Source organism: Lepus europaeus, chromosome 11 (assembly GCF_033115175.1).
Source record: "Lepus europaeus isolate LE1 chromosome 11, mLepTim1.pri, whole genome shotgun sequence".
NCBI lineage: Eukaryota > Metazoa > Chordata > Mammalia > Lagomorpha > Leporidae > Lepus > Lepus europaeus.
Window position 1 is genome coordinate 25,975,527 of NC_084837.1, and position 19,455 is coordinate 25,994,981.

The following is a 19,455-nucleotide window of genomic DNA, read 5'->3' on the forward strand; positions in this document are numbered from 1 at the left end:
TTATGGTTTCAGGCATTTGCTTTCGTATCTTCCTTTTGAAAATCAAACAATTTCCCTTTCTCCTGTTACCTCTTCTTTTTTCCACAAGTCCTCAAGTATCTTTGGTTCAGAATTTTCTTAAAATAGAGACGTGATATTCTTTAAAAATGATAGAATCCAGTAGTAATTAAAGTTCCCTTGTAATCTTTACACTTCTGGGGTATTTCTAAAAAGCTCATGGAGAACTGAATTGAAAGATGTTAATTTGGCACAAAGTGTTCTGAAATCCATGCATGCGAAGAAAAGCTCATGAAAAAAGAGCGCTAAGAAAAAAATACACATGGATTTCAAGGGTTATTTTTTTGCACCAAAAAAATCCTTTTAACATTTCATTTTGTCCCTGTACTTTTTGAAGCCCTTTGTATCGTTATCTCCCTCTCCTCCTAGGGATGTTCTTGAATATACCTTTGGATGCCCGTTCTTTCTCCCCAAAGCAGAAACAAAGTATGAATTCGTGGATGGGCTAACTGTCCTGCTGCAAACTTAAATTGGCATCCTGTTCCTTTCATATCCTTGTAGCGCTTACAAGGTGGGAGTTGTGCCATCAAAGAGCCCAACTTTTTCAAAACGTCACTTTCAGTGCGGAGCCTTTACATGGCTGTTCCTATGCAAAGATAACCGCTTTGTTGGACATGCCTTAGGGGTGAGCTTACTTGTGCAGTTAGACCTCACGCGTTTGGTCTGGACCAGGGTCACCTTGACTCCCAGTCTTTCCTTCTTCCATATCTGCCGCTGTTATGCCCGGCCGGCGACGCCGCACCGCGGGGCACCTGGCGGTGCCCTGACTTCTTCCCAGTCCGCCGCCCGCTTTCTGCCTCGCACCGCCCCCTGCTGGCGGGAAGTCGCGTTGCCGCCACGCTCAAGCCCGCCGCCTGAAGCCTCGGCCGCCGCCGGGCGCGGTGGCGCGCGCCTGTAGTCCCAGCTACTCGGGAGGCTGAGGCCGGAGGATCGCTTGAGTCCAGGAGTTCTGGGCTGTCGTGCGCTATGCCGATCGGGTGTCCGCACTAAGTTCGGCATCAATATGGTGACCTCCCGGGAGCGGGGGACCACCAGGTTGCCTAAGGAGGGGTGAACCGGCCCAGGTCGGAAACGGAGCAGGTCAAAACTCCCGTGCTGATCAGTAGTGGGATCGCGCCTGTGAATAGCCACTGCACTCCAGCCTGGGCAACATAGCGAGACCCTGTCTCTTTTGCGTCCTCACCCTTCAAAGTCGGCTTTTGCGACCACGCACCCATCCTGACACAACAAGCCCCCCTGACCCCTTTTAAACTCTTCCTCCGCACCCCGCACCCTCCCGGGAATCTTGTCTTATTTTACTTCACTGCTCTCTGGCGAAAGCACTTGACTATTTCAGGTTGCCAAGCGTTCATGGGGCGCCAGTTGTATACCCAGCACCACGCCGAGCGTCCAGCAACCCTACACCGCCCCTATGAAGTAGGACGTCCTTTCCGAAGGTTCCTCCTGATCGTGAAGGGTCGTCACAGGACGAACGCAAGAGTTCCGCTTCGTTACTTTTAAAAATGCCACACGTCCCGGCACCCGGGCCGAGCGGGGTGAGGGTCCTCGGCGCCGCAGCCCGGCCGCCGGCCTCCGCCGCGAAAATGGCGACGACCAGTAGGGGTCACTGTGGGGGCCGGCGCGAGTCCCCGCCTGCAGGGCGGGAAGCTATCTGGATCCGTCCGTACGCGGTCAGGGCCGCACTGCGGATCCCAGAAAACATTTTGGACCTACTCTGAATTGTTTCGGTACCACAGAAAGGGAATCGAAGGCGTAGCGACAGTCTTCAGGCTGCTGACGCGAAGACGTTCGCCTCAAGGAATATTGGATCCTCCGGGCTGCCGTAGAGGACCGCCAAGTGCGCCTGCGCGGAAGCGTCGCGGCGTCCAGTCGGGCAGTCGGCGGCGAGAACTGCGGTGGGTACCGTCGGAGCTCGCCATGAAGACCCGCTTTAGCACCGTTGACCTCTGCGCGGTGCTCGCGGAGCTGAATGCGAGGTACGGTCCCGCAGGGGTAGGAGGCCAGGCCGGGGCCCCGTGGTGGGAGCCAGACCAGCCTGCTGCTGGCTCTCTCCTGGTGGTGTTTTTCCCTGGACCTGGCTAGGCCGGGCTGGGCGAGTGCAGGGCGTCTTTGCGGTGGCCGGCCAGGGCCCACCTGTCGCTCCCGCAGCCCTGGTGCGTGGCTGGGCAGTCGTGTGGGAGACCGCGAGGCGCCGGAGTGGCCTCCGGCCGCGGAGCTTGCAGAGACCAGAGGCCAGATGTCTTCAGCGCCCGGCCGAGAGCGGGGGCGCCGTCCTGTTAGCCGGGTGTTAGCCGGGTTTTACAGATCTGAACTGAGACCCGGATTCCAGGCTCGCTTCTCTGCAGCTGTGCGAGCCTTGTCAGGCTTACGGGGGCGCGTGTGTATTTTTATTCGTCTTTGTAACACATCATTGGATTAGACGTTAATGAGTTGCCCACCCCTCCAAGAGTCTCGAGTCGTTGCACAGATGTCAGGCTGGTAGTCGCTCTGTTCTCGAATGATTGCCCCTAAATAGGGTTGACCCCAGATCCTTAGAGCGGAAGTTCCTTTTTCCGTACCTTTAACTGTAACTTTTTGTTTCAAACTAGAATATGATTTGTTACATGTTTTCCTTGTCTTTTCAGCTTGCTAGGAATGAGAGTAAACAATGTTTATGATGTGGATAATAAGACTTACCTTATCCGTCTTCAAAAGTAAGAACGCTTTATGTGCTTTTGATTTTGGTAATTAAATGAGATGATTGTGGTGTTTTTTTTTTAAACCTGTACTGTATGTCTTCTCCCAGAGGTACCGTTGGTAATATGCCCTAAAAGAAATACTTTTTTCTTCTGCAGACCAGACTTTAAAGCTACCCTCCTACTTGAATCTGGCATACGAATTCACACAACAGAATTTGAGTGGCCAAAAAATATGATGCCGTCTAGTTTTGCTATGAAGGTAAATCTTAAGTGCTACTCGAAGCTGAATGTTAAGGCCCTGGGATTGATCTCCAGCAGCTGAGTTTGGAATGTGTTTGGCTTTCCTTTGCTGTAAGGAAGTGTAAGGGCTGAGGGAGCAGCTGGCAGTGGGATGAGTGGAGCTGATGCCCAATCATTGCCTTCTGCATACTGCCCTCACGCAGGTCTGCCTCCAGAGCCACTGTCCCGTGCAAGCGTTTGTTACGTTTACCCTCTAACCCACGGCGCCCCTTCAGAACAGCTTGGTAATCGACCAGCGTGAGCTTTTCTGAAGTGTCCTCTCATTATCTCACCTTTTATGGTTTCTTAATTTCTGAATCCTTATTCTGTAATCAGACATCCTTGTCTTTCTATGACCTGCCCTGCCCACATTTTTCCAGAATCTTGTCTTCCAGAGCTCACTTTATTATTTTATCCGTTTATTTATGAGATAGAGACAAACTGAGCTCTCATCTGCTGGTTCATTCCCCACATGTCCCCAGGAGCTAGGGTTGGGCCAGGCCAAAGCCAGGAACTAGGAACCCAGTCCAGGTCTGCCGTGGACCTAGTTAGGTGAGTGACAAGGACCTGGTTACTCACCTGTTGCCTCCCATGGTGTGTGTTAGCAGGAAGCCGGAATGGGGAACGGAGCTTGGGCTTGAACCCAGGCACTCTGATAAGTGATGCAGGTGTTCCAAGAGGTGTTGTAAGTTCTGTGCCAAAGGCCTCCCTCCGGAGCTCACTTTAATGAACTGGACGCATCTGCCCAGACTGTAGTTTGTGGGAGTACTCAGTGACATTAATATGTTGCTAAGTCATTGTAGCTTTTTATTTTTTACTTCTCTCTTTGCTTTTGTTTTTATTATTAAAACAGGTTACTCATTTGTGGCTATGTTACCCATTCGTTTCTTGACATCCCATGCAGAGTGAAAGTTCATGTGGTATGGAAGAAAGACTAGAGTCAGATAAACCTTAGAATTATGGTTTTGCCACCAAGTAATTTTTGCAACTTGAAAAAGTTACTCAACCTCCTAGGATTTAATGGATCTCAGGTGGAGTTAGCTGTGAGGATTAAAGGAAGTAACTGAGAAAACACATAAAGCAGTGCCTGACATAGTTAAAGCTCTGCCTGTGTGTGTTTCTTCCCCTCCTCCTCATTGTCTTTTGAAGCTTGTTTGTTCTGGCATTGTATCATTTTGTTAGAGGGTTTTACTGACAATGGCTTTCCTCTCAGCAGTTTAGGATTTATTTTGGATTACAAAGTAGTTTTCCATATCACAGGAGCTATCACAGAATTACCAGTGTTGAAGTTTAATGTACTCAATGGTAACCTCAAACGGTTTTTTTGAGGGTTTGTCCTGAAAAATAGTAACACTGGGTACTTGTGCAGCCCCTTTGTTTGTGAGAGACAGAGAGCACTGCCATCTGTTGGTTCACTCTCTCAAATGACCGCAGTGGTTGAGGACTGAGCTGGTTCTAGCCAGGAGTCAGGAACTCAGTCTAGGTCTTCCCTGTGCTTGGTGGTAACCCAATCTCTTGGGCCAACACTGCTGCTGCTTAGGATCTGCATTGGCAGGAAGCTGAACTGCGAACCTAGACACTCCCTTATGCGATGCCAGCATCTTCACTCCCAGACCAAACGCCAGTGCCAAGAGATTTTTTTAAAGTACAGAAATGACACTTATTTCATGTGATTGTTTTCACTCACGTACATTACATTTTTGTTGACTCATTAGCTACTACAAATCAGAAATGTGATTTTTGGGGGGGTTTGGCTTATTTCACTGAGCATGATGATACTCAGTTGCATTCATGTAAGTTGTTTAATAACTCAGTTGAATATGAAGAACACATTTCAGTTTTTTGTTTTTTTTTTTTTTAAGATTTACTTATTTGAAAAAGGCAGAGTTACAGAGAGGCAGAAGCAGAGAAAGAGAGAGACAGAGACAGAGGTCTCCCATCCACTGGTTCACTCCCCAGATGGCCGCAATGGCTGGAGCTGGGCCGATCTGAAGCCAGGAGCCAGGAGCTTCTTCGAGGTCTCCCACCTCGGTGTAGTCTTCCACTGCTTTCCCAGGCCATAGCAGGGAGCTGGATCAGAAGTAGAGCAGCCAGGGCTTGAACCAGTGCCCATAAAGGATGCTGGCACTGCGGACCAGGGCTTTAACCCGCTGTGCCATAGCAGCAGCCCCCATTATTTCACTTTATAGATGAGGTAGATTCACTGGTTGAGTCTTCAGATGGCTGCATTGGCTAGGGCTGGGCCAGGCTGAGGCCAGGAGCCTGGGCCTCCATCCATGTTGGTGATAGGTGTTCAAGCACTTGGGCCATCGTCTGCTGCTTCCCTGGGCACATCAGCAGGGAGCTGGATTGGAAGCGTGGCAACTAGGACTCAAACTGGCTGACGTGGGCTGCTGGCATCCCAGGTGACACTTAACCTGCTGTGCCACAGTGCTGGTCCTTCCACATAACTATAATACAACGTGAACTTTTATGATCATTATTAATTAAAGCCTTTATTTTAAAGAAGAGTATGTATTTGAAAGGTAGAGTAATGGAGGGAGAGAAGAACAGAAAGATCTTTGATCTGCTAGTTTGCTCTCCAGATGGCTGCTGAGCTGGTCCAGGCTGAAGCCAGGAGTCCAGAACTCTGTCTGGGTTTCTGACAAGGATGACAGAGGCCCAGGCACTTGGGATACCTTCCACTGCCTCCTAGGCATGTTAGTAGGGAGCTGGATTGGAAGCTGAGCAGCTGGGATTTGAACTGATGCTCCAGTATGGGATGCTGGCATTGCAGGAGGTGGCCTAACCTGCTGCACCACAGTGCTGGCCCCTGACATGCTAATAGTGTTTTAATAAGAAAAATTGTATCTAGGGTTATGAGGAAAGTTAGTGAGAATAGAGGGTAATTGGATGCAAATTGGGGGGTTAAATTTACAGAAAGGCTACCATAAGCTCATGGTCTAGAGTTTGCATTTGAGGTGGAAAATTGTGGAAACTTTTAATTTTGAACACAAGTGAAGAACATAGATGGCAATTTGAAATACTTAAAGATTGGCTTAGAGGCTGTTAAAGAAAGTTGGGGCTTTGATTGGGCCAGAGCAAGGAATTTAGCAGCACTATAAAGCAACACAGCAGATTTTGCTATAGGTCTGTTGATATGGACTTAAAAGTTAAGATGAGCCGGTGCCATGGCTCAACAGGCTAATCCTCCGCCTTGCGGCGCCGGCACACCGGGTTCTAGTCCCGGTCGGGGCACCGATCCTGTCCCGGTTGCCCCTCTTCCAGGCCAGCTCTCTGCTGTGGCCAGGGAGTGCAGTGGAGGATGGCCCAAGTGCTTGGGCCCTGCACCCCATGGGAGACCAGGAGAAGCACCTGGCTCCTGCCATCGGATCAGCATGGTGCGCCGGTCGCGACGGCCATTGGAGGGTGAACCAACGGCAAAAGGAAGACCTTTATCTCTGTCTCTCTCTCTCTCACTGTCCACTCTGCCTGTCAAAAATAAAAATATATATAAAAAAAAAAGAAAAGTTAAGATGGGGGCCGACACTGTGGCGCAGCGGGTTGACGTCCTGGCCTGAAGTGCCGGCATCCCATATGGGTGCTGGTTTGAGACCTGGTTGCTCCTCTTCTGATCCAGCTCTGCTGTGGCCTGGGAAAGCAGCAGAAGATGGCCCAAGTCTTTGAGCCCCTGCACCCGTGTGGGAGACCCTGAAGAGGCTCCTGGCTTTGGATTGGCTCAGCTCCGGCCATTGTGGCCAATTGGGGAGTGAACCAGTGGATGGAAGATCGATCTCTCTCTCTCTCTCTCTCTTTCTCTCTCTCTCTGCCTCTCCTCTCTCTGTGTTACTCTTTCAAGTAAATAAACAAATTTAAAAAAAAAAAAAAAGATGTTGTTGGGCTGACATTGTGGTGCAGCAGCATAAGCTGCTGCTTGCAAAACCAGCATCCCATTCCAGAACAACAGTTCAAGGCGTAGCTGCTCTGCTTCCCGTCTCACTCCCTCCTGATAAGCCTAGGAAAGCACCAGAAGATGATCCAAGTACGTGTACCCCTGCCACTCATGTGAGAGACCTGGATGGAGTTCCAGGCTCCCGGCTTCCACCTTACCCAGCCCTGGCCTTTGTGGCCATTTGAGGAGTGAACCAGCGGATGGAAGCTGTCTGTCTGTCTCTTATTCTTTATCTACAAATCTGACTTTCAAATAAATAAATAAACCTTTTTTTAAAAAAAAAAGTTAAAATATATTATTTCAGAGTTGCCGAGAATGTTTCCCTAGAGCCCGGTGCTGTGGCATAGCAGGTAAACCTGCCGCCTGCAGCGCCAGAATCCCACATGGGCACTGGTTCAAGTCCCGGCTGCTCCACTTCCCATCAGCTCTCTGCTATGGCCTGGGAAAGCAGTAGAAGATGGCCCAAGTCCTGGGCCCCTGCACCTTTGTGGGAGTTCTGGAGGAAGCTCCTGGCTCCTGGCTTCGGATGGGTGCAGCTCCAGCCGTTGCGGCCATTTGGGCAGTGAACCAATGGATGGAAGGCCTCTCTCTCTCTTCCTCTCCTTCTTTCTCTCTGACTTTTAAATAAATAAATCTTAAAAAAAAAAAGTTTCTCTGATTATCGTGTGTAACCCTTTATCTTATGATTATAGTATAACCTTTTGAATATTAGTACTGATGGTAATGAAAATGTATTTATAAATGAATACCAAGTGGTTAGGAATTCACTTTCACTACATAAATTCATTTTTCTTCTGTTTCTTCGTAGTGCCGAAAACATTTGAAGAGTCGGAGATTAGTGAGTGCAAAACAACTTGGTGTGGATAGAATTGTAGATTTTCAGTTTGGAAGTGATGAAGCTGCTTATCATTTAATCATTGAGCTTTATGATAGGGTAAGTAAAATTTGGAGTGTGGGATGAAGGAGAACTCATTGTATTAATTGTTCATGTATTACTGTTAAAAAAAGTGGCTAGTGGGGGCTGGCACTGTGGCATAGTATGCTAAGCCTCTGCCTGTGGTGCCAGCATCCCATGTGGGCACTGGTTCATGTGCTAGCTGGTCTTCTTCTGATCCAGCTGTCTGCCTATGACCTGGGAAAGCAGCGGAAGATGTCCCAAGTGCTTGGGCCCCTGTACCCATGTGGGAGACATGGAAGAAGCTCCTGGCTCCTGGCTTTGTATTGGCCCAGTTCTCGCCATTGTGACCATTTGGGGAGTGAACCAACAGATGGAAAATTTTTCTCTCTGTAGCTCTATCTCTTAAATAATTAAGTAACTAAAATGTAAATCTAAAAAATCCAAACCTTTTTATTTAAAAGTATAGGAAAATTACAGACTTAATACAGAAGTTGCTTTGTACCCTTCACCTAGTTTCTCTTAAAGAGAACATCTTGCATAAACATGGTACATTTGTTAAAACTTAGAAATTAGCATTGGGACATTATTATTCATTGAACTACAGGCTTTATTCAGACTTCACTAGTGTTTCTGCATTCGTGTAATTTTTACAATCCAGGATACTCCACTGCATTTAGGGCCTTTCCATTTGAAGGCTCTGAGCAGTAGTCATGCATACCCAGAGGTCCAGTGAATGAGTTAGGAGCAGACAGTAAGGATACTAGAATTTTCTTTTTTTCTTTTCTTTTCTTTTTTCTTTTTTTTTTTTTTTTTTGACAGGCAGAGTTAGAGAGAGAGAAAGGTTTTCCTTTTCCATTGGTTCACCCCCCAATGGCTGCTGTGGCTGGTGCATCGTGCTGATCCGAAGCCAGGAGCCAGGTACTTCTCCTGGTCTCCCATGCGGGTGCAGGGCCCAAGGACTTGGGCCATCCTCCACTGCCTTCCCGGGCCACAGCAGAGAGCTGGACTGGAAGAGGAGCAACTGGGACAGAACCCGGTGTCCCAACCGGGACTAGAACCTGGTGTGCCGGTGCCGCAGGCGGAGGATTAGCCTATTGAGCCGTGGCGCTGGCCTGGATGCTGGAATTTTCAAGTACTTACTCCCAGTAATAGCTTAACCCGTTGCTCTTCTGTGATGTCTGTGAGAGGCAGGTTGGTTAATGCTTTTTGAAGATTGTTCTTCTCTAAATACCAGGGTTTGATTTTCTAGCCTTTATGTGTAATTTATGGCATATCTAGTCTAGTGTTGGTTGGCAAAAGAGGCTTATTGCCACTCAGATTCATGTTAAGAAAATAGGATTTATGGGGCTGGCACTGTGGTGCAGCGAGTTAAAGCCCTGGCCTGAAGCGCCAGCATCCCATGGGTGCCAGTTCGAGTCCCGGCTGCTCCACTTCTGATCCAGCTCTCTGCTGTGCCCTGGGAAAGCAGTAGAAGATGACCCAAGTCCTTGGGCCCCTGCACCCGTGTGGGAGACCTGGAAGAAGCTCTTGGCTCCTGGCTTCGGATCAGCACAGCTCCGGCCTTGCGGCCATCTGCGGAGTGAGCCAGCGGATGGAAGACCTCTCTCTCTCTGTCTCTGCCTCTCTGTAACTCTTTCAAATAAGTAAAATAAATATTTTTTAAAAAAGAAAATAGAATTTATAAATTGTTTAAAGATTTTTTTAAAAGATTTTAGTTATTGAGAGGTAGAGTTACAGAGTGTGCTCAGCAAGTGCAAGGAGCGTTGGTGGGACCTGGTGGTGTGGTTCTGTGGCCTCATTTCTGAAACCTTAATTAGGTTGTTAGGAAACTACGTTTTCTTTCTTAATTTTTAGAAGTTTCAAGAATGACTTGGGAAAGCACTGAATTGTATTTTGTTCTCTCTTGCAGGGGAACATTATTCTTACGGATTATGAATACCTAATTTTAAATATCCTAAGGTTTAGAACTGATGAAGCAGATGATGTTAAGTTTGCTGTTCGTGAGCGCTATCCACTTGATCATGCGAGAGCTGCCGAGCCTTTACTTAGTTTGGAAAGGTAATTTTTTTTTTATAAATTTGGTTCATAGTGTATTAAAAGGTAAAGTAGGTCATGTGTAAGGATATGAAAGAACTGTCACCGCACTGACCCACAGCATCCTTAAGAGTTCTCATCCTTAAGAGTCATACATAGGCCGGCGTCGTGGCTTAACAGGCTAATCCTCCGCCTTGCGGCGCCAGCACACTGGGTTCTAGTCCTGGTCAGGGCACCGGATTCTATCCCGGTTGCCCCTCTTCCAGGCCAGCTCTCTGCTATGGCCCGGGAAGGCAGTGGACGATGGCCCAAGTCCTTGGGCCCTGCACCTGCATGGGAGACCAGAAGCACCTGGCTCCTGGCTTTGGATCAACGCGATGCGCCGGCCACAACGGCCATTGGAGGGTGAACCAACGGCAAAAAGGAAGACCTTTCTCTCTGTCTCTCTCTCTCTCTCACTATCCACTCTGCCTGTAAAAAAAAAAAAAAAAGAGTCATACATAGCACCTTTTGGGTGTCAGATATGGCTGGAACATTCACATACGTGTAACTTTTATATCAAAGTTTCTTTCACACCACTTTTTCCATAATGTGGCCACTATGACAACAAGCAGTATGGCATAGTTGAAAAATACCAATTTCTTTGAAAACTTGGGTCTGTGTACTAATCTCAGATAAATTACTTTTGCCACCTGTTTCCTCACCCACAAGATGAACTAATTCCTGTTATATGTCAGAGTATTGTAAAGATGAAGTGAATTAATGCAGGTGAAAGTGTGTTGAACATTGTCATAAGGTTTATTGAGTAAGATTTTAAGAGGTGTGTCAATTTTGTTTCACAGACTGACTGAAGTAATAAGCAGTGCACCTAAGGGTGAACTACTGAAGAGAGTTCTTAACCCCTTACTTCGTGAGTAAACCTACATATAGGAATGAGATGTTTGCAAGATACTAGTTTTTCAGGAGTATATTTAAATCTCTTGAGTTTTGGGCAGAAAATTAGAACAAGGAGTTTAAAATGATACTTTGAGTAAATAAGAGTTTATTTTAAAGTTACTATACCACATGAAGTTTAAACCATGATTCTATTTGAAAGCAGTGCATAGGGGCTGGTTCTGTGGTGTAGCAGGCTAAATGTCCACCTGTGGTGCCAGCATCCCATGTGGGTGCACGTTTGTGTCCCAGCTGCTCCTCTTCTAGTCCAGCTCTCTGCTATGGTCTGGGGAAGCAGTGGAAGATGGCCCAAGTGCTTGGGCTCCTGCACCCATGTGGGAGACCCAGAAGAAGCTCCTGGCTCCTGGCTTTGGCTTGGCCCAGCTCCATCCTTTGAACCAGCAGATGGAAGACCTCTCTCTCTGTAACTCTGTCTCTCAAATAGATAGAATCTTAAAAAGCAAAACAAAGCCATGCATAGTGTGTTACTTAGTAATGCAATTCTTGGTGGAGTATTCTCTGACAAGTCAGTGGCTTTTGGGGCCAGCGGCATCCTGTATGGGCACAAGTTTGTATCCCGGCTGCTCCACTTTTGATCCAGCTCTGTTATGGTCTGGGAAAGCAGTAAAAGATGGCTCAAGAGCTTGGGCCCGTGCACTCATGTAGGAGACTCAGAAGAAGCTCCTGGCTTTTGGCTTCGGAACAACCCATCCCCAGCCATTATGGCCATTTGGGGAGTGAACCAGTGTATAGAAGACCTTTCTGTCTCTCCATCTCTCTCTCTCTAACCCCACCTCTCAAACAAACAAAATCTTAAAAAAAAAAAAAAAAAAGTCAGTGGTTTTCCAAGTGAATCTTCATTTTAGTAATCCCTTCACCTAGTTTGTTTTCTTTTTCATAAAGATTTATTTGAAAGGTAGAGTTTCAGAGGCAGAGAGGGAGAGGTCTTCCATCCGCTTGTACACTCCCCAAATGGCCACAACGGCTGGAGCTGCGCCGATCCAAAACCAGGAGCCTAGAGCTTCTTCTGGGTCTCCCACCTGGGTGCAGAGGCCCAAGCACTTGGCTCATCTTCTACTGCTTCCCCAGGCCACAGCACCAGCCCTTTTTTTTTAAGTTGGGTCTCAGAGTATTGCAGCATCTGCTAGGTTCATTCGATCCCAGTAAGCTTTTATTTGTAAGAAGATTATTACTTAGCCTTGTATTGATCTGGAAAGACATCATGGCAGGCAGATACCATTGATTACTGAGAACTGGAAGTTTACCCTTCCTTTCTTACAAAGTTAAAATGCATTAAAAGGTTGTCCTTAGAACTTCCCAGTTGTGGCCGGCGCCGTGGCTCAACAGGCTGGTCCTCCGCCTTGCGGCACCGGCACACCGGGTTCTGGTCCCGGTTGGGGTGCCGGATTCTGTCCCGGTTGCCCCTCTTCCAGGCCGGCTCTCTGCTGTGGCCCGGGAAGGCGGTGGAGGATGGCCCAAGTCCTTGGGCCCTGTACCCGCATGGGAGACCGGGAGAGGTGCCTGGCTCCTGGCTTCGGATCAACGAAATGCGCCGGCCGCAGCGGCCATTGGAGGGTGAACCAGCGGCAAAAAGGAAGACCTTTCTCTCGGTCTCTCTCTCACTATCCACTCTGCCTGCCAAAAAAAAAAAAAAAAGGACTTCCCAGTTGTTAGAATAGCATGTGTAAAATATATTTAAGTTTAGAGTAAGCCGAAGTTTCACCCAGGTAAATTTCTATAATTTTGAAATCAGGTAGTGTAAATCTATATCTCTTTCATTGCCTTATGAAATTTAGGATTGTCTTGTTACTTTCTGCTGGAAAAAAAGGTCTGATTGAATTTTGATCAGGGTAACGTTGAATCTGTAGATCAATTTGTTTAGATCATACTTAATTTTTCTCAGTAATATTTTATAGTTTCCAGTATGTAGATCTTCTACTTCCTTTGTTAGATTTGTCCCTAAATGTTGTATTCTTTTTGATGCTGTTATGAGAATTTTCTTAATTTCACTTTGAATAGAAATACAATTAATTTTTTTGTGTGTTGATTTGCATTCTCCAACATGATAAACTCCTTTGTTCTAGTAGTTTTTTAATGTGTGGATTTCTTATGAATTTTTTAAAAAGATTTATGTTATATGTTTGAAAGGCAGTTACAGACAGGGAGAAAGAAACAGAGATTCACTCCCCAAATGGCCACAACAGTTGGGGCCGGTCTGAAGTCAGGAGCTCCCATGTGGGTACAGGGGCCCAAGCACTTGGGCCATCCTCTGCTGCATTTCCAGGCACATTAGCAGGGAGCTGGATTGGAAGTAGCTGGGAGTCAAATCAGTGCCCGTATGAATGCTGGTACTGAAGGCAGTGGTTTAAACTGCTACGCCACAATGCTAGCCCCCTTATGAATTTTTTATTTTTTTTGGACAGGCAGAGTTAGAGACAGAGAGAAAGGTCTTCCTTCCGTTGGTTCACCCCCCAATGGCCGCTACGGCCGGTGCGCTGTGGCCGGCGCACTGCGCTGATCCGAAGCCAGGAGCCAGGTGCTTCTGCCTGGTTTCCCATGCGGGTGCAGGGCCCAAGGACCTGGGCCATCCTCCACTGCACTCCCAGGCCACAGCAGAGAGCTAGAGTGGTAGAGGAGCAACCAGGACAGAACTGGCACCCCAACCGGGACTAGAACCCAGGGTGCCAGTGCCGCAGATGGAGGATTAGCCTAGTGAGCCATGGCACCGGCCCCGAATTTTTTTTTTTTTTTTTTTTGGACAGGCAGAGTGGATAGTGAGAGAGAGAGAGAGACAGAGAGAAAGGTCTTCCTTTTGCCGTTGGTTCACCCTCCAATGGCCGCCGCGGTAGGCGCGCTGCGGCCGGTGCACCGCACTGATCCCATGGCAGGAGCCAGGGGCTTATCCTGGTCTCCCATGGGGTGCAGGACCCAAGCACTTGGGCCATCCTCCACTGCACTCCCTGGTCACAGCAGAGAGCTGGCCTGGAAGAGGGGCAACTGGGACAGAATCCGGCGCCCCGACCGGGACTAGAACCCGATGTGCCGGCGCCGCAAGGTGGAGGATTAGCCTAGTGAGCCACGGTGCCGGCCCCGGACCTGAATTTTTTTAACATAGAGAATCATACCGTGTTTGATTACAGATGTTTTACTTCTTCCTTTTGAATTGAAATGTATGTGATTAGTTTTGCCTTATTGCACAGCTGTAACTCTAGAACAGTGTTGAATAGACGTACTGAGAGTGAATATTCCTGCCTGGTTCCTGATTTTAGGAGGAAAGTAGTCAGTCCTTCACCACCAAGTAAATGTTAGCTGTAGAGTTGTTCGTAGATGCCCTTTACCAAGTGGGCAAAGCTGCTTTCTGTTCCTAGTTTGAGAGTCCTTATTTGAAGTGTGTTGAATTTTGTCAAATGCTTTTTCTACATCTTTTGAAATTATATGTGGTTTTTGTCCTTTATTCTATTAGAATAGTGTATTATATTAACCAGTTTTTGGATGCTAAACCAACCTTACATTTTAGCAGTGAATTCCTAGTCATGGTTTAAAATCCTTTTTGTAAGTGGCTGAATTCCATTACATTTCTGTAACTTGCATTGAGTTCTATATGTTTATTAAAGTTCCAGATTTCTATAAGCACTTGAATTGTCATTTTCTATAACATTTCAAAATAAGTACATTTATTGTTATTTTCACTGGTTACTGTTTTTGAGATCATTTATATTAAGATATGTTTGTACTGTACAAAGTTTTAAATGTCAAATTTTATAAGAAAATATTAAAAAATATTCTCTGCTCTTAAAGCCTATGGACCTGCTCTCATTGAACACTGCCTGATGGAAAATGGTTTTCCTGGCAATGTCAAGGTGGATGAAAAACTTGAAAGTAAAGGTATGTCTGTATGATACAAATGTTGTCTGGTTTTATTTATTTCCTTTTTTAACAACTATGAAAATTACTTTTAGAAAATAGTAAGTTGTCAAGTAGTTCTAGATTCAAAAAATTTGACCTATGCTTATCTTATACGCATGGGTTATTCTTGATTTCCTTCTTTAGTATGCTCTAGTATGAAGATTTATCCCTAGTTCAGTTCATTCTCTTGATCTATATTGTTACCTTTTGACTTTAAAAATATTTTCCTTTCCCTTCTCCTAAGTATTTTTTTTTAACTTTTATTTAATGAATATAAATTTCCAGTGTACAGCTTATGGATTACAATGGCTTCCCCCTCCCATAACTTCCCTCCCACCCGCAACCCTCCCCTCTCCCGCTCCCTCTCCCCTTCCATTTGCATCAAGATTCATTTTCAATTCTCTTTATATACAGAAGATCAATTTAGTATAAGTATTTTTTTTAAGATTTATTTATTTATTTGAAAGTCAGGGTTACACAGAGAGAGGAGAGGCAGAGAGAGAGGTCTTCCATCCAATGGTTCACTCCCCAATTGGTCGCAACGGCCAGAGCTGCGCCGATCTGAAGCCAGGAGCCAGGAGCTTCTTCTGGGTCTCCCACGCAGGCGCAGGGGCCCAAAGACTTGGACCATCCTCCACTGCCTTCCCGGGCCACAGCAGAGAGCTGACCTGGAAGAGGGGCAACCGGGATAGAATCCGGCGCCCCGACCGGGACTAGAACCCGGTGTGCCAGCGCCGCAAGGCGGAGGATTAGCCATGGCGCCAGCCCCAAGTTTTTTTTTTTTTTTTTTTTTTTTTTTTAAGATTTATTTATTTATTTGAAAGTCAGAGTTACACAGAGAGAGGAGAGGCAGAGAGAGAGGTCTTCCATCCAATGGTTCACTCCCCAATTGGCCGCAACGGCTGGAGCTGCGCCGATCCGAAGCCAGGAGCCAGGAGTTTCTTTTGGGTGTCTCCCACGTGGGCGCAGGGGCCCAAGCACTTGGGCCATCCTCCACTGCCCTCCCAGACCACAGCAGAGAGCTGGATCAGAAGAGGAGCAGCCGAGACTAGAGCCAGCACCCATATGGGATGCTGGTGCTTTAGGCCAGGGCATTAACCCACTGTGCCACAGCACCAGCCCCTCTTCCCCCAGGTTTTTAAGAGTCGTTACTGAACTTGGGACACTTGGAGACCCAAGAGTTGAGTTATTATTTTTCAAGATTTATTTATTTTATTTGAAAGGCAGTTACTGAGAGTGATCATCCATCTGTTGGTTCACTCCCTAAATGGCAGAAATAGCCAGAGTTGAGCTAATCTGAAGCCGGGGCCTGGAGCTTTTTCCGGGTGTCTGATGTGAGTGTACTTAGGCCATCTTCTGCTGCCTTCCCAGGTGTATTAGCAAGGAGCCAGATCAGAAGTGGAGCAGCTTGGACTTGAACCAGTGCCTATAAAGGATGCCAGCGTTGCAGGCAGCAGCCTCATCCGCTGTGCTACAGCACCAGCCCCAACAGAGTTATTATTAACTCTCTGACTTAGAACCTGGGATGCATCAACAAATAGCATTGGACATGCATTATGGTTTCTGTAGTACTGTGATATGGCTAACTGATGAGTTAGGTTGTTATAGCTACTTAAGGAACCTAAACTTATTGCCACATAAGGGCAATAAAAAAAAGTAGGGGAAATAAAAGAAAAATGGAAGATTTTGTCTTTGACGTACTTTGACTTGCAGATTCTCTTGGATAGTTAAAAATTATTCTTGATGTTTATTTTTGGATGTTACATATTAATTTCTGAAGGTTTAGGGATAACTCATGACATAAATTTTGTGTGTGTATTTAAAAATGCAAAAAGGATATTTCAGTAAAGGTTTTCACTTCTGATAAAAATGAGTACTAATTCAATGCAGTCCTAATGAAAATGACAACATTCTTGTGAAGAAACATTCTTGTTACAAGATTGCTTCTAAAAACTCATGGAAAATGAAATTAAAGTTTATTTTGGTGCAGAAAGTTTTTGAAATCCGTACAGTTTTTTTCATGATACTCCTATGTTTTCCATGAACTTCAGAAACTGTTTTTAGTGATTTGAGAGACAGACACAGGTAGACAGAGAAAGAAAGTGTGTGTGCATGCGAGCAAGCTCCATCTGCTGATTTACTCTCCAGATGTCTGCAACAGCTGAGGCTGTGCTGGGGCTGGAACCAGGAACCAGAACTCAGTACAGGTCTCTCATGTGAGTGGCCGGGACCCAGTAACTTAAGCCATATCCTATGCCTTAAACGGTCTTCATTAGCAGGAAGCTAAGTCAGGAGCTAGAGCTGGGATCAAACTCGGGTACTCTGATGTAGGATACAGGAATCTTTATTTTAAGGCAGAAGAGAGAAAAGCAAGATTTGTTTAAGTCAGAGATCTGGTGGAGTGGCCAGAACAGGGGCTCCAAGAGAGGCAAAACCCCCAGATACAGGCATCTAAGCAGAGGTCCTCCATCTGCTGGTTTACCCCACGAATGGCCACAAAGGCCAGAGCAAGGCCGTTCTGGAGCCAGGAGCCAGGAGCTCCACGTGGGTGCAGGGACCCAAACACTTGGGACACCCTCCAGTGCCTTCCCAGGTGCATCAGCAGGGAGCCGCATTGGAAGTGGAGCAGCCAGCACTCGAACCAGTGCCTGTAGGGGATCCCTACCTACTATGCCACTGTGCCAGCCTCTCCACAAACTTTTTGAAGTCTCCATGATAAAGAATGAATATGATACTCATCTGGAACAAGCGTGTGAAATGTTCAGGAAAACCAGGAAATAGCAATGATTTATTACAATATGTATACCCTTTTTTCAGATTACAATATGTTAGAAAGCTGTAGTAACTAAAATAGTAAGTTTTCAGAAAAGGAATAACCAAAAAAGAATCCAGAAACAGGCCTGAGTATACATGGGAATTTAGTGAACGAAGTGCATTTCAGAAAATGGAGGGAAAGATGCCTGAGATAACAGGCAGGCTAAAGCATAACCTTATTTATTACAGACACGAAATAACTATCTAATTTTCTAGAACACTATGTTATTTAATAAATACTTTTCTGCTTTTCTACATAGTTATTTAACTGTGGTTAAGTGACATTTTGGCATTTCTTTTTTCCTTTTTGTTTCTTTGTTAGATATTGAAAAAGTACTTACTTGTCTCCAAAAGGCAGAAGACTATATGAAAACAGCATCCAACTTCAGGGGAAAGGTAGCACCATACTTATTTTTTTTATTTAACTTTTCTAGAAATCAAATGTTCATTAAAGGATTAACAAATATAAACTTTACTGTCCTAATTTGGAAGGTTTATATCTGTAATGTGCTTATTCAAAGTTAACTTTTTAAAATATTGCTGATTCAATGTTTGTTCTGTTCCTTTTTAAAATTTAAAAAAAATTTGTCAAAAAGACAGAGCTCCCATCCATTGGTTCACTCCCTGAATGCCTGAAATAGCCAAGGCTGGGCGGGGGCTGGGACCAGGACCAGGAACTCAACTTGTGTCTCTAACATGGGTGGCAGGAACCCAGTTACTTGAGCCATCACTGCTGCCTCCCAAGGTCTGTACTGGTGGGAAGCTGGAGTCCGTAGTTGAAGCTGGGAATCAAACCCAGGCGCTCTGATGTGGGGTACAGACATCTTAACTGCTAAGCTAAATGCCTGCTTCCTTGTTCCTTACTTTTTTAAAGATTTATTTTATTTATTTGAAAGGCAGAGTTATAGAGAAATAAATCTTCATCCACTGGTTTACTCCCCAGATGGCTGCAACAGCAAGGGCTGGACAAGGCCAAAGCCAAGAACCAGGAGTTTTTTTTTCAGGTCTCCCACGTGGGTGCAGGGACCCAAGCACTTGAGCTGTCCTCCACGCCTTTCCCAGGCACATCAACAGGGAGCTGGATCAGAAGTGGAGTATGGGGCACTGCTCTGTGGTGCAGTGGATTAAGCCACAGCCTGCAGCACTGGCATCCCATGTGGGGGCCGGTTAGAGTCCTCACTGTTCCACTTCCAATCCAACTTCCTGCTGTTGTGCCTGGGAGCAGCAGAGGATGGCCCAAGTACTTGTCCCCCTGCACCCACATGCGAGACCTCAATGAAGCTACAGGCTCCTGGTTCGGCCTGGCCCAGCCCTGGTCTTTGTGGTGATTTGGAAAGTGAACCAACTGATGGAAGATCTCTTTGTCTCTGTAACTCTGTTTTCAAATAAATAAATAAATCTTAAAAAAATAAAAAGGAAGTGGAGCAGCCAGGACTGGAACCAGTGCCCAAATGGGATATCCACACTGCAGGGTGCAGCTTAACCCTCTGTGGTACAATACTAGCCTCTGTTTCTTATCTTTTCTAGAAGTACTATGTCAGATTAGCAGTGGCATTCCGTAAAAGTTAAAGAATTTGGAAATGTTTCTTCTTGAGTTGATTTTAGAGAAGCATTTTTTAATTCAAAAAATTTTTAAGAATTTATTTATTTGATAAAGGGAGGGAGAGAGACAGATAGAGAGATCTTCCATCCATTAATTCACTCCTAAATAGCCACAGTAGCCAAGGTTGGGCCAGGCTGAAACCAAGAGCCTAGAATTCCCATCTGAGTCTGCTACATGGGTAGCAGGGGCCCAGGTACGTGATCCAGCCTTTGCTTTTCTCCCAGGTTGATGGATTCCAAGCAGAGCATCCAGGACTTGAACCAGCAGTCATATGAGATGCCAGTGTTGAAGGGGCAGCTTAACCCACAACACTGGCTCTTGA

The 19,455-nt window shown here is 46.2% G+C and overlaps 1 protein-coding gene across 1 annotated transcript in view; it reads left to right on the top strand.

Annotated features, from left to right (window-relative positions):
* Positions 1–1,911: 1,911 nt before the first annotated feature.
* Positions 1,912–19,455, top strand: part of NEMF (nuclear export mediator factor) — a 51,668-nt gene continuing 34,124 nt past the window's right edge. The window contains exons 1-8 of the mRNA XM_062205170.1: positions 1,912–2,033; positions 2,682–2,750; positions 2,892–2,994; positions 7,754–7,879; positions 9,753–9,901; positions 10,720–10,787; positions 14,609–14,695; positions 17,853–17,926. Of these exons, the coding sequence (XP_062061154.1) occupies positions 1,975–2,033; positions 2,682–2,750; positions 2,892–2,994; positions 7,754–7,879; positions 9,753–9,901; positions 10,720–10,787; positions 14,609–14,695; positions 17,853–17,926 (735 nt within the window). The 5' untranslated portion in view covers positions 1,912–1,974. The remainder of the gene's footprint in view (positions 2,034–2,681; positions 2,751–2,891; positions 2,995–7,753; positions 7,880–9,752; positions 9,902–10,719; positions 10,788–14,608; positions 14,696–17,852; positions 17,927–19,455) is intronic.